This window comes from Fringilla coelebs, assembly GCF_963513975.1.
Source record: "Fringilla coelebs genome assembly, chromosome: Z".
Taxonomy (NCBI): domain Eukaryota; kingdom Metazoa; phylum Chordata; class Aves; order Passeriformes; family Fringillidae; genus Fringilla; species Fringilla coelebs.
Window position 1 is genome coordinate 8,149,974 of NC_140031.1, and position 12,590 is coordinate 8,162,563.

The 12,590-nt window shown below is 41.0% G+C and overlaps 1 protein-coding gene across 1 annotated transcript in view; it reads left to right on the forward strand.

Annotated features, from left to right (window-relative positions):
- UBAP1 (ubiquitin associated protein 1) overlaps positions 1 to 12,590 on the forward strand; it is a 33,852-nt gene that overhangs the window by 12,728 nt on the left and 8,534 nt on the right. Inside the window, exons 2-4 of the mRNA XM_084224773.1 lie at positions 4,738 to 4,778; positions 9,202 to 9,326; positions 11,191 to 12,114. Of these exons, the coding sequence (XP_084080899.1) occupies positions 4,745 to 4,778; positions 9,202 to 9,326; positions 11,191 to 12,114 (1,083 nt within the window). The 5' untranslated portion in view covers positions 4,738 to 4,744. The remainder of the gene's footprint in view (positions 1 to 4,737; positions 4,779 to 9,201; positions 9,327 to 11,190; positions 12,115 to 12,590) is intronic.

Consider the following 12,590-nt stretch of genomic DNA (forward strand, 5'->3'; position numbering starts at 1 on the left):
ATGTAGTTGCAGTACGTCACAGGTTGTTTTACAGCTTTATCCAGAGAGCTCTTAGCAGTGGCTCAACATCATTGTCCTTTATTGCAAGGGGAATACCTCCATGTGCTCTTGTTTGCAGAACTCTTAGAGGTACAAAGCAGAAGCGATTGTGCAGGTTTTGGGGGGAATGCCATCTCTTGGGATACTGCAGTAAAAGTATGGAATCTGTTTTGTACTGAATTGAACTTACCAGCTTTTTGCTGAGAGGTTGTAGGAGATCTGAGCTGTGTAGCAGTGGTTGAACACTTACATAGACAGGAAGCTTTGATGAGAACTTTTGTTTTGTCTTAGCAACACGCACTGTTGACTTCTGTTTTTGCTGTTTGAAGCTATGTATATAGAAGTCTGATGTCGATTATAGCCCTTCACTTGCACGGAAACAAGTAGGTACAGTGAAAACTGAAAACAATGTCTAAATTTTGAACACTTATGATCATTAGAAATCAATCTCTTGAAACAAAGTTATTTTTGCTGTTTTTTTACTGTAAAATCAGTAGTTCATAAAGTAACATAGGCAGGAAAATTTTTTTTACTTTTTCAGCCTTTTATGTTTGTAGTTTTCAGACTGAATGGTGCATCCTTAGTAGTGTGGAGACTACCCAATGTCTACTAGCAGGTGAAATGGAAATTGCAAGATCAGGTCTCTTTCTCTGAAAATCATAGATGTACTGATTTGATTATGGTTGATAACTTGAAGCAGTTTCAAGTTTTCTATCACCCATAAGTTATTAATTTTTCATTTATTGAATTTTAGGTGGAAGTTACTTCAGAGAATACACATGATCTAGAATGGAGACATGTCTGCACCCTATACTCAGGAATACAGCAGCAAGAGTCCAGTTCTTATTGCCAAATAGTTAAATTGGTTTATTGTGAATAAAGCAATTGCAGGTATTATTAGTGGTAGGTTTCTTCCAACTTGTCTAGTCAGAACTCCTTCAGAAGAAAAGGAATGAATAAACATGGAAATGATAGCAAAAAACCACCCCTACTTCCCAGAAGCTCTTCATGAGTTGCTCTTTGTAATTTTTTTTTTTCTCTTCTGTTGATGAGACTCTCCCTTTGGCATTGTGTTCTTGCACCAAGTCATGCTTTTCTGTGTTCTCCTTGTCTGGCAGCACATCTAAATGCCATTCAGGTTTAAGTGATGACATGCCCAGTGAATTGCCTTGGTCACCTCTGTCTCTTCAAGCCATTCCAGCTCATCACCTCTCTGTGCCAGTTGTTGCTGTCATCGCTTTTGCCTTGCCACTTCTGTTTCTGCATCTTTGTGTTGTTGTTTGTTGTTGTGGTTGTTTCCCTGTCCCCCCTCCCCTTCTGTCATGAGCAGTCTGAGGTCCTCTGCCCTCATCCTTGGCTCCTGCTATGCTGTGTTACTCTGGCTGGCTGGTTTTTGAATCTGACCTGCTGCCTCAGTGTTACTGAGTAAAAAATGATACCAGTGGGTAGGGATGAGTTCACATCAGGTTGCTTCAGCTCCCTATAACTTTTAGGTACTTGCATCCCTGATCTTCTGCATGGAGAGTTGTCCAGAACCAAGAATGAGGGAGTGAAGCTGGGGAGGTCTGCATTTATAAAAGAGAGCTTGTATGTGGCTGTAAGAGCACCCTGTAGTAGTGTGCAGCTAAATGGTTCCTCTAGAGCAGGAAAGGTGGTGAAAAAGTTTTTTTTTTCCTCTGTTAGTTTATAGTGTGCAGTAAGGTATCAGGCCAAATCTGTGCCACCATGTGCAGTTGCGGCAGTGCCCTTCAGCATCTTGTTCTGGAGTCTGGAGACCAAAGGAAACAGTGGTAGAGCTGCACTTGTCTGTCATCTGATTTGGAATAAAGCTTCGGAAGCAGTCCAGATTTCAAATTAAATTTCAAAATGAGTGGTAACAAAAACAAGGAAACCTTTACTGCACAGTGTAATTAATGTTACTATGATTCTGGGCATTATCTTAACAAATGAGTAACTGCCTAACTGGATGCAGATATGGTTTTCCCAGCTTGGACAACAGAGCAACAGCAATATGCTTGTAACAGTGGTTCCTGACTAGCCTATCAAATCTTAGTAGTCATAAGACACTATTTTAATTAAACCTTTGGGAAGGGGGTGATGAAATGTGGCTGGCAGCCTGTTCTTGTGTTACTGTGTGTCGTGCTTAACAGTTTTGTTTGCTGACAAATGCCTTCTGAAGTAATGTTGTCTTAATAAGTGCATACTCACAGTGCATCAGCAAGACCTGTGTGATATAAACTCAAATGCTATGTGAATCTAAAGTGACTGGCTCTTGAAATGATCCATTTCATGACTAGCTTGCTGCCAATGTGCCTTAGCTTAGTTCTGTGGTTAATTAGGGTGTTGCATATGGCAGAGGAATTATTTTTCCACTGCATCTTGAAGGTAATGCAGACACTAGGTCAACATTAGGATTTTACTACAGGATCAGCAAAAGCAAGATACATGTATCTTATGTGTGGTGACACTGAGACTTTATGCAGCTCCAGAGTGATAGGGTAACTGCAAAACTCCTAGGAAGCTGGATGGCAGTTTTGGCGTGGTGGGATTCATATGCCTTGACACTTGTGTCTTTGGAGCAGTAACCTGTAGTAACTGGTGCTGCCTTGAGCAAACACCTTTATTAACTGAAGTTGGCAAAGTGAGAAAGTTACTTTCTCTAATTGGAAGTTTTTGGAATCCTCTAAAAAAGGAGTTCCTTTTTAGTCTGAGGTAGTAACTAGAAGAAAGAACTTTGAGAAATCAAAAAAAGTATGTGGAGGTTTTGTCCCAAGTTAAGTGGAGAGTGGGCAGTGCTTGCACAAAGTGTCCAGTGACAAACAGGGGACTGGTGAGGATGTGAAGGCTGTATGATTCTACATGTCACCTGGCTTTTTCACTCAAAACAATTCCTAATTGCTACTCTCACACAGAGGAACTACCAACACAACAGCTTGTCTGGTACTGAAACCTGGGTCTGAAAGTGCAGCTATTTCATGTGCTGTTGTCTGCAGTCTGGGTGCGTGGACCGGTAAAGGCTTGTTCAGCTCCAGTGGTTGACATGCAGCTTTTCTGGGTAGTCTGGTGCCTTTGCCCTTGACATCCTTCCTTGGATGACAGGCTTGGCACTGTTTCACCTTCTTTTCGTTCTTTGAAGCCTTAATGTTTTGTTTGTTTCTGAGAACAAGGTGCCAGAACCAGTTTCTGGCTTAGTGGAATAGTTTCAGATGTAGTAGCGCTGCTGAGAGGTTGATGAGTTCCCAAAAGAACCTGACAAACATTAAGCAGGATGACACACAGTTTTTATGTGCAGCATGCACCTGGACTTGCCCAGCATGACTCACTTCCCCATGGCCCAGTATCTGCCCACTGTATTTCACAAAGTCTGGTTGCATGTGGGTGATCTTCATACAGCTTTGGCTTTAGTTTGTGTAGGTTTCCCATTAGCCAGGGCTGGTTCAATTGTTGATTTCAATATAATGTTGAAGGCATCTTTGCACTGCAAAAGGGATTTTCCTAGAGTACTTGACACTGTCTCTTTTTGTCCCCAGTCCTGTCAGCAGTAGAAATAGCTAAGCTGTGTAATCCTCGCCTTCCTTTAATATGTAATGTTAAATGTAAATGTTACGTATGTTGGCAGTTGAATCTGCAGTGGGAAAAGTGCTTACAAGAGTCCTTGATAAGAAGAATGATGGGCATGAATGTTAGATCTGTCCCATGTTGTTGTGCTCCGCTGCTTGTGGGGATGTACCAGAGGTCTCCATGGTTTTGAAGAACAGCTGTTGGGCATTTCAGTCTGAGATGGAGAACGTCAGAGACAAAGGGCAACTCTGAGTCTTTGTCATGCATAATGTTACAAAAAGCACTTAAAAATAAATTGAGTTACTATAGAAATTATGTTGTAGTACCTTGTGATGTACTTCTAATCCAGCAAAAATCCCCATGTTGAGTATACCATAAGCATCCTGGAGCAGAGTTTTAGCTGACAGCTAATTCTGTCTTGGTCAACTCTTTTGGTGAGCCAGGCCTACTCTCTGTTAAAAGCTGGCTATCCACTTCTGTGTTTAACATCTTGGTCATGAATGATTTGCATCCACATTTTAAAAGTTGTTGCTAAATGTTGTGGGCAGTGGATGGGGCCTGTTTTCAATGGTTTCTTGTGTGTATCCAAGATATCTTTCTCATGGTACCATGTATTTTATACCTGTTTTATGCATTGCCCAGTGTGTCTAGATGAGTGCCGTGCTGGCTAACTGGCTGCATACCCAATACAGTAGTATCCCTTTTTTAGAGCAGCAGAGATTAAACTGAAGAGGATCAGTGTGGTATTTCCAGTAGGAAGAACTATTCTTAATGCCAAGGGAGGCAGGGTGTACTTCATGAGGCTGGGACAGAGTGGCCTCTGTGTGCTGTGATCTGTAACTTTGTCTTCCTGTTCACCCTGGTTGTGTCTTGGCTGTTGGCTGTTTTGGTTTTTTGGCTGGGGCTTTTTTTTTTTTCCTTTATTTTGCTCTTTCAATTGGCAGACCCTGGTCTAAGTTATTTCTCTCCTCAATTAGTTTCAAGGCTAAAAAATATGTTTGCTTATCTGTCTTGGGAACAGGCACATCAGGTATCTGCAATATGTTCCATAACCTAGACATAAGACTCTGGAACTGCATAGACTCACTCTGTGCTACATTTACAAAGTTGTTCAAGCTGTTTTAAAATGTTTTTCAGGTTCTAGATGGCTTCTAAGAAGTTGGGATCCGACTCTCATGGTAAGTAAGATTTAGCATCCTTGTCTTTTCAATAGGATGAATCCTGCTGTTGCTGCTGACTAATATCCTAGCCTAGACAGTCCATAGAGACTAATCTGTTCAGCCTCTGAGTAGTTTTTTGTTAGGAATGAAGTGCCTTGGCTTCCTTCATGCATAGTTGCTTGCTGATGCTGTGTTTGCCTGTTCTCTGATTAAACTGAAATCAGTCTCTGGCTGTTCCCTGTTCCTTCATGGCAGAATAACACATTCCTTCCCCAACAAATTCCCCTTCAAAATCAAAGCTGAACTGCTCTGGTGTTTGCTGAAGTGGGCACTAGATCTGTAGCATCTTCCTATGGAAGTCACATGAGAAGTTGAATTGAAAGTGAAGCTTTTAATACAACATTGAATTGTGCTTCATTTTTGCTCAGCCATGAATTTCTCCCCTAAATTGGACAAACTGGGTTCAGAAGGCAGATGAAGAAAATACTCTATTTTTCTGTCTTCTGCATATGAGATGCATAAAGTCATGCAGGTTATTGGTGTCATAAAAGTTATTTGCCTGTAATGTCCTTATTTTTTAGTAAACGGGGTGTAATTTGAGTGTAATTAATGTTGCTGTGAAACATTAAAGTTCAGTTTGTTGTATGTAATGTGGCTTCCTCAAATCAGTAATCATGACTTTTCAGGCTATCAAAATGAATGCTTTTAGAAATTCAGCCTTGATCTTTCTGGATAATTTTTGTAATAAAGGGATCCTGGGGAATTCAGTTTTTCCTGGAGCTTTTTATTCAGTCTCGCAAGTGTAAAGCTGAAGTAGAAAATCAGAAATATCTCACTTAAATACTGGGTTAAGGATAAATAGAAATAGCTTATCAAAGCTTCATTTTTAGATGGTCTCCTTCTTTGCTGTGGTCCAGTGACTCTGCTGCAAGACAGAGCTTTTTTTCATTTGGTACTTGCCAGCTATTCAGCAGTGGCTCCTGTGTCTGAAAACAGTCTCTATGAACACTCTGATCTGCTTGTCTTTTATGTCTGTTGTTATTTTTCTCTTCACCTAACCAGATTAATAAAGGCTACTCAGGGCCGAATTCAACATGTCTTAAATATTTCCCAGAAAAGTACAGTGTGGCGGAAAATGCTGCTGGCTTCAAAATAACAAGGTCCAAACAAATGGTGCTATGAGCTGCCTGCTTCACTTGTGTGGTCCTTTGTGTATCCTCTGTTCCTAATCACACTGTCGCAGTACTGTTTCTGAGGAGCAATGGACCAACTTCCTTGTCTTTATTATGTCTTAAGAGAGCAGCAGGGCAGTTGTTTCAGTCTACTCCAGGGTTGTTATCTCACTGAGTTAGTTTTGATTTACTGTAGAGCATCTATCCCCATGGCTGCCTTCAGCTTGGTGTCTCTGGTAGGCTGATCAAATCAGTCAATATAGTTGTTGTATATCTTATGATTATCGTTGAACTGATTATTAGACGTCAGAGGGCTGTCACTGAATCACAGAATGCTCAAGGCTGGCAGGGAACATCTGCAGATTGTCCTGTCCAAACCCCTGGCAGGGTCACCTAAAGCAGGTTGTTCAAGACCATGGTCAGATGGAGATGAAGATGGGAACACAAGGTATGTATGGAGGGAAAGGAATCCCTTTTCCTCTGTGGATTATGCCAAGTGTGATGCTTCATGTATTTTTGCTGTCACTAGACAATTTCAAAGCTTTTTAACTGTGATTTCCAACAATTACGTAAGTGGTTCATGTGACCACAGCAACTAAGTTCCACATGGTTTCAAAATTGTTCCCCATTCATGCCTGTTTTGGTTGTTTTGTTGTTTTTAGTTGGTTTTGGGTTTTTTCTGAGATGTTTCCATTTTGGTGTCAAACTGGACGCTTCTATGAGTTATGCTGAAGTGGAGAGAAATCTACTCTCACAGTAGTTTGTTGTGCCAGGAATGTAGTACAGAGACCGGGCTGACAAGTACACTTTTGCCAGGCCTGTTCTCAGGAATTACTCAGTATGCCTTTAACTGATGCAAGGATGAAATGGCTAACAGACTTACTAAATAACAGTTTGGTAAAAACTTGTTTCACTTGAACATGTGGCTGTTGTAACAATGTCCTTCATAATACCTTTTCTATGTAGGTTTTTCTTACTGCTGTAGAATGTGGCATTTAGAACAATTTGCACCCTTTACTCCTCAGTGTGTGCACTTGATCTGCTTACACAAAGAAAAGGATTCTTAGCTCTCTAGATAAGAATTTAGCTCCACCAAGCTATTACTGTAATGATTGGCTAAATTCTATATCCGTAGGTGTTTTGCCTCAGACTTTTTGCCATCAAATGTCCTAAACCATTTGAGGGGTTTTTAATACGCACTTATGGGCTTTTTCTCATAGTTATATTCAGATTATATAGCAATATTAGAGAGATGAGATTATAGCAAGGGTTTTTTTTAAAAAAATCAGTATAATGGGGAAGAAAGTAGGAAGTTTTTATTCCTTAGTCAGGCTTCTGGGGTTAAGCTGGCAGCTTAATATAGCTAGTCTAGGTATGCTTAGTATTTTTAATTTGCTGTGCAAAACAGGATTGCTGGTATATAAACAGCAAAGTTTGTGCTTATTCCCTCTGTGGCTGGTATCTGCTTCAGGTGTAGTTGTGCAAGGGGAAGTGCCCACTATATATTGTCAGTAGGTCTAATAAGACAAGTATGCTGAGCAATTTGGGCTGGGAGATCACTTTGCACACTGAGCAATTTGGGCTGGGAGATCCATGTGGAGGGGTAATCTTAACTGCACTTTGATCATCTGGCATAGAGCAGGACTTCTGCCAGTGGGACTAACAGGCTGTGGTAGCAGCAGTTGGCAGATCTGATTGTCTCTGACCTGGCCATGATTTACCACTCAGGCTGCAGAGACTGTCCACAGTTGTTATTTCTGAATAAGCAAATGCTTTGGCGTATCAGGCTCTCAAGTTGTCAGCTCAAGCACATCTTGGATGCTGTGTTGCAAAGAGTGGTAGTGTTGGCCAAGCGAGGTGCTGTCTGGATGCCATGCTGTGCAATGCTTGGATATGTGATTCCCAGTAAGGATCACTGAAAATACTGTCGTGTTCTACCTGGAGCAATTTTTGCATCCTGGAGGTGCAGGTGGGATGTAGGTTGTTCATCCTGATTGTTTCAAAGTGTCCTACCAGGACTCTGTGACCACCCAGTGTGTGCATAGTATGAGAGCTCAAGTAATGACAGCATATAAGTCTTTAACTGCAAATTGACAGGATGTTCTTGTTTATGAAAGCTGCTCAGCCTCTGGGAGTCTGTGGCTGCCTTGTAGATGAATCAACAGTGAGGGAACACAAACAGTACTTATACTGCCATCTGAGTATGAAAATGGGTCAGATAAAAACAGCAAGTCACAGTTCACTGAGCGAGGAGGGCTTGGTCACTGAACACCATCTTAGATGTTGCCACTAATGTCTTTCCCTATTGTATCACTCAGGGAGAAGCTACAAGTGAGGCCAAGAGTCACTCCTCAGATTGTTACACATGCCAAAAACCTTTCCAGTGATTCCAAAATCTTAGATAAGTGATCCAAGAGACCATTTCTAGTTAATGGAAAAGCTGTTTTGTTTATATTTTGGGTTTTCTCATACTTCTTCACAGTTGCTCAAGGAAAGCACACTAATACTCTGGCTGTTTGGAGGTGGTTGAGCTCTAAGTGCTTTTTCCTTGTGAATTGTACTTCCCAGAGAAGTGTCATCCTAGAAAAAAACAACAGATGTAGGTCCTGATAAAGTTAGATTGCTTTGTTTCAGAAATTAGAGTTGCTGTGTTAATAGCCTTACTATTTCACTGTGTTTTGTTTAAAGTGGAATGGCTTTGCTTCATTGCTTTGCATTTGTGACCACTTTCTGTCCAAATGCTACTTACTACTTTTATGTCAAAACCTGGATTGTAGTTTGTCTTAGTTGTTCTAAAGCTGAGTAATTTCAAAATCTGCTTTGAACATGACAAAAAATGATAGATCTTTTTATGGAGATAGAATACAGTGTTCAGGAGAGCCTCAGCATCCAGTTGTGTAGGAATAGCGTTGTCGCAAAGGAAACTAAGATACTGGTTGCATTGATATCGAAATCTGGTGGGTTGTGGTTGTGAAGGGGTTTGCCTTTATTTTTTTTTCTTTTTTATTTCTCAACAGTTATGGGCTAGAATTTTGGAATTAAACAAACTCTGACCAAACTCCCTAAACCAGGAGACTCTGAGGTCCAAACAGCTTCAAACTCCATTTGTGTTGTATATCATATCTACATATATCTATATATATCTGGTGTAGATGCTACAGTGGGGATAAAATAGCTCCCGAATACAGCAATGTGAGCCTGAATTGAAAGCATGAAATTCATAAGTTGTAGGGTTTTTTTCTTAATACAATTCCTGCTTCTGATTTCAGGGCCTTTCAGTTACCTTGATGATGTCCCATTTAAGATAGGAGACAAGTTCAAAACCCCAGCAAAGGTTGGATTACCCATTGGTTTCTGTCTGTCTGATTCTTCTCAGCTTGTCAGAGAAGCCCAGGTAAGTGATATTTTGCCTTCCTGCTCTGTCTCCCCTCACCCCTGGCCACAACCTGTGGTGCTGTACATTCCAAGTTGTCACAGTTTGCACACAGACAGTCTTGTGTTTCTAGAAGATCTGTTGGACTATACAGAAAAGTAAAATATGATGGGTCATGCAGAAAGCTTCTAATTTTTATTGCCTTAAAATAACATTAATCTTTTGTTTTTAAGCATTTGTTTTAGTCTATCTGTTTCAAAGAAGCACAGTGCTTTTGTGTGCTTGTAGTTAGTTCTGAATGTTACCTTGACAAAATTTGAATATAGTTTTTAACATTTAACAACCCTAAGAACTGATACACCCAGGCAATGACATAATTTTCCATTCTTATTTTCTGGGTAGCTCTGAGGGAGAATTCTTTCCAAGCTGTGGGGCAGACAGGTTACAGCTTGGTACATGGATGGCTTCCCTGTCTTGAGGAGGATGTTTCTGCTAGTATTCAGCTAAAATAAATTGCTAGTAGCATAAAATCAATTTGTTTAGTGCAACTGTAGAAAATCTAATCTCCAAATGCAGGTTGTGATACAGGAGGTATAATTGAATTATGTTTTCTCATTTGGATCCATGATTTTCCTTGACCAGTCACAATTAATGATTGTTTTTACTTTGCCTGTGACATATTGCTGTAGGTGGTTCTGCTTTTTTCTTGCTGTTTCTGTTCTCTCCCTGACCTACACATTACCTTGTTATCCTACTTCATGGCTTTTTCCTCATAACCATTAAACAATTACCTGATTTTCCTAGTACCACTATTTCCACTCAGTTAAGCTGGTGTGGGGGAGCCAAAGGAGATGCTGATGTCCTATTGCTGGCTTGATTGTGCTTTGTCTCCATTTTTTCTGTCAACCTGGGGCTCATCCAGCACAGTGTGCCTGTTCACCCTGCACTGTGTGGACTGTGCATTCGCAGTGGAATTTGACTCTTGTTGTAGCTGTAATGAGCACTGTTAAAATAAAAAGTGCAGGAAACTTAGCTTCCCGCCCATATTTTTAGTATTAAAAAATATGTGGATAATGTAAGATGGAGTTAAGCTCCTCAAAATTATGCCCTTTACACTAAGCCACTCTGTGGTCAGTACACTGGTAGTGAGTAGATGTCTCCCTGTGCTGATCTGGCCTAAAAGGACCTGATATTAAATGGGAAAAGCTTTTGAGATCCTGTCACATCAGTAACTACAGGAAAATCTGCTGCTGCCTAAATGTGTCATCATTGGTGTAGCCACTGTATCCCCTTTGGCAGGTGAGGCACTGCATTGGAGTGGGAATGAAAATACTGCCTTAAACCAATGGGTGTAACACTCTAATATCAAGTCCCTTAGGAATTTTTTAGGGGAAACTGAGTAATACTGGCCTTTGGATGCAAAAATACTCTGCTGAATGACTTGTCGAACTTGTGGACCGGGGATAGTTCAGTGGTGCCAGATGAGAGTGTGATTGTTCATCTAATAACTCATTAGACTTCCCCTTGCTACCTCCCTTGTCCTGGGGGAAGAAGGTGGGAGGGCTGTGAAACTGATCTTGGGATGATGAGTAGTTCTAAAGCAAAGCTAAATGTAGGAAGGAGGCAAAATACAGTTCTCTAATCCAGGTTGCAGCCAGATTTTACTGATAGTGGCAAAATTAAGTACTACAGTGTCTGCCGGCTTTGTCAATCTGCAGGTTGTGAAGAAATGTTGCTGTTCCTTGTAATTCATGTAGCTCTTATTCTCTTTGCATTAATTTATATTGCTGTTAGAAGTAGAAGCTATGATCCTTATAACTTACAGATTTTTTTTGGTTTTTTTTTTTACATCTCCTTCTCTCCTTTCCCCTCCACATTCATTCAGTATGACTTCTCACTGGAAAAGAAAACAATTGAGTGGGCTGAAGACATCAAAAAAATTCAGGCTGCCCAGAGAGAAGCTGAACGCAAGGCAGAAGAAGCTCTAGCAAACTCAAAAGCAGCTCCAGAGGACAGCACCAAGATGGGGTTCTCAGAGGGACCTTGCCCTGAAGCCATGCCTCCTCCTATTAACCCCATCCTTGCTAGCCTGCAGCACAATAATATTCTGACTCCTACCCCAGCCAACACCAGTTCTGTGAAACAAAAGGTCCTTAGTCCACCTCGTCCAAAGGCAGATTTCAACCCAGCTGATTTTGAATGTGAAGAAGACCCATTTGACAAACTGGAATTAAAAACTATTGATGATAAGGAGGAATTAAAAAATATCCTTGAAATTCATGTTGGTACTACTGGGCCAATTGTTGCCCAGCTGTTAGATAATACTTTGCCTAAAGGAGGGTCTGAGTCTGTGTTGCAAGATGAGGAAGTTCTGGCATCCATAGAAAAGGCCACGTTGGACTTCAAACCCCTTCACAAACCCAATGGCTTTATCACTTTACCACAGTTGGGAAACTGTGAAAAGATGTCCTTGTCTTCCAAAGTGTCCCTTTCCCCCATCACTTCAGTGAGCAATATCAAATCCCTGTCATTCCCTAAGCTTGACTCCGATGAGGGTGATCAGAAATCATCAAAGCTCACGAGCACTTTCCACAGCACTACCTGTCTCCGCAACGGCACTTTGCTTAGCTCTTTGCAGACCTGTGCTCAGAGCAAAGCCAGTGAACTGAATGGACACCATATGCTTGGTCTTTCCGCCCTAAATGAGGACAGTGGCAGGGAGACGTTATCCTCTTCATCCAGGCTGTCTTCCCTGGCTGTTTCGACTGTTTGTACAGAAGAAGAATCATCTCAAAGTGCATCGACTACGGTAAAAATGGAGGGGAGTGGAACTGGGGGTTGCTGGTGAGAGGTGGAGGTGCAAAAGCATCTCTTGCCTCTAAATTGCCCTGTTGTGTTGGTTATAATTTCATTTACTAGGAGTGAATTGTAGATCCTCTTAATGTAATACGTGGCAAATTGATCAGTCCAACAGGTCTCTGTGACGGTAGTTCTAAACCTCAGATTATTCCCCCAAATTTGACATTTTTAGACCAGATCCAGTGATTGTTTTTTCAGCTATTCAGCTCTCATTTGTTTTTGAGAATTGCACGCCTTTGGGCTAAGCATGTAAGGCATCTTCTCTGTACAGTCCTGCATTCTATCCTATCCAGATGAGATATATCAGATTCTGAAGTGCTGTTAGGCTTTGAATCACATCTCTTCTGGGTTTTCTTCCTTGGTTTGCTTGTTTATTTGCTGGAAATAATGGTAAATGCAGGCTTCTCAAGGAATAGAAGTAGTAAT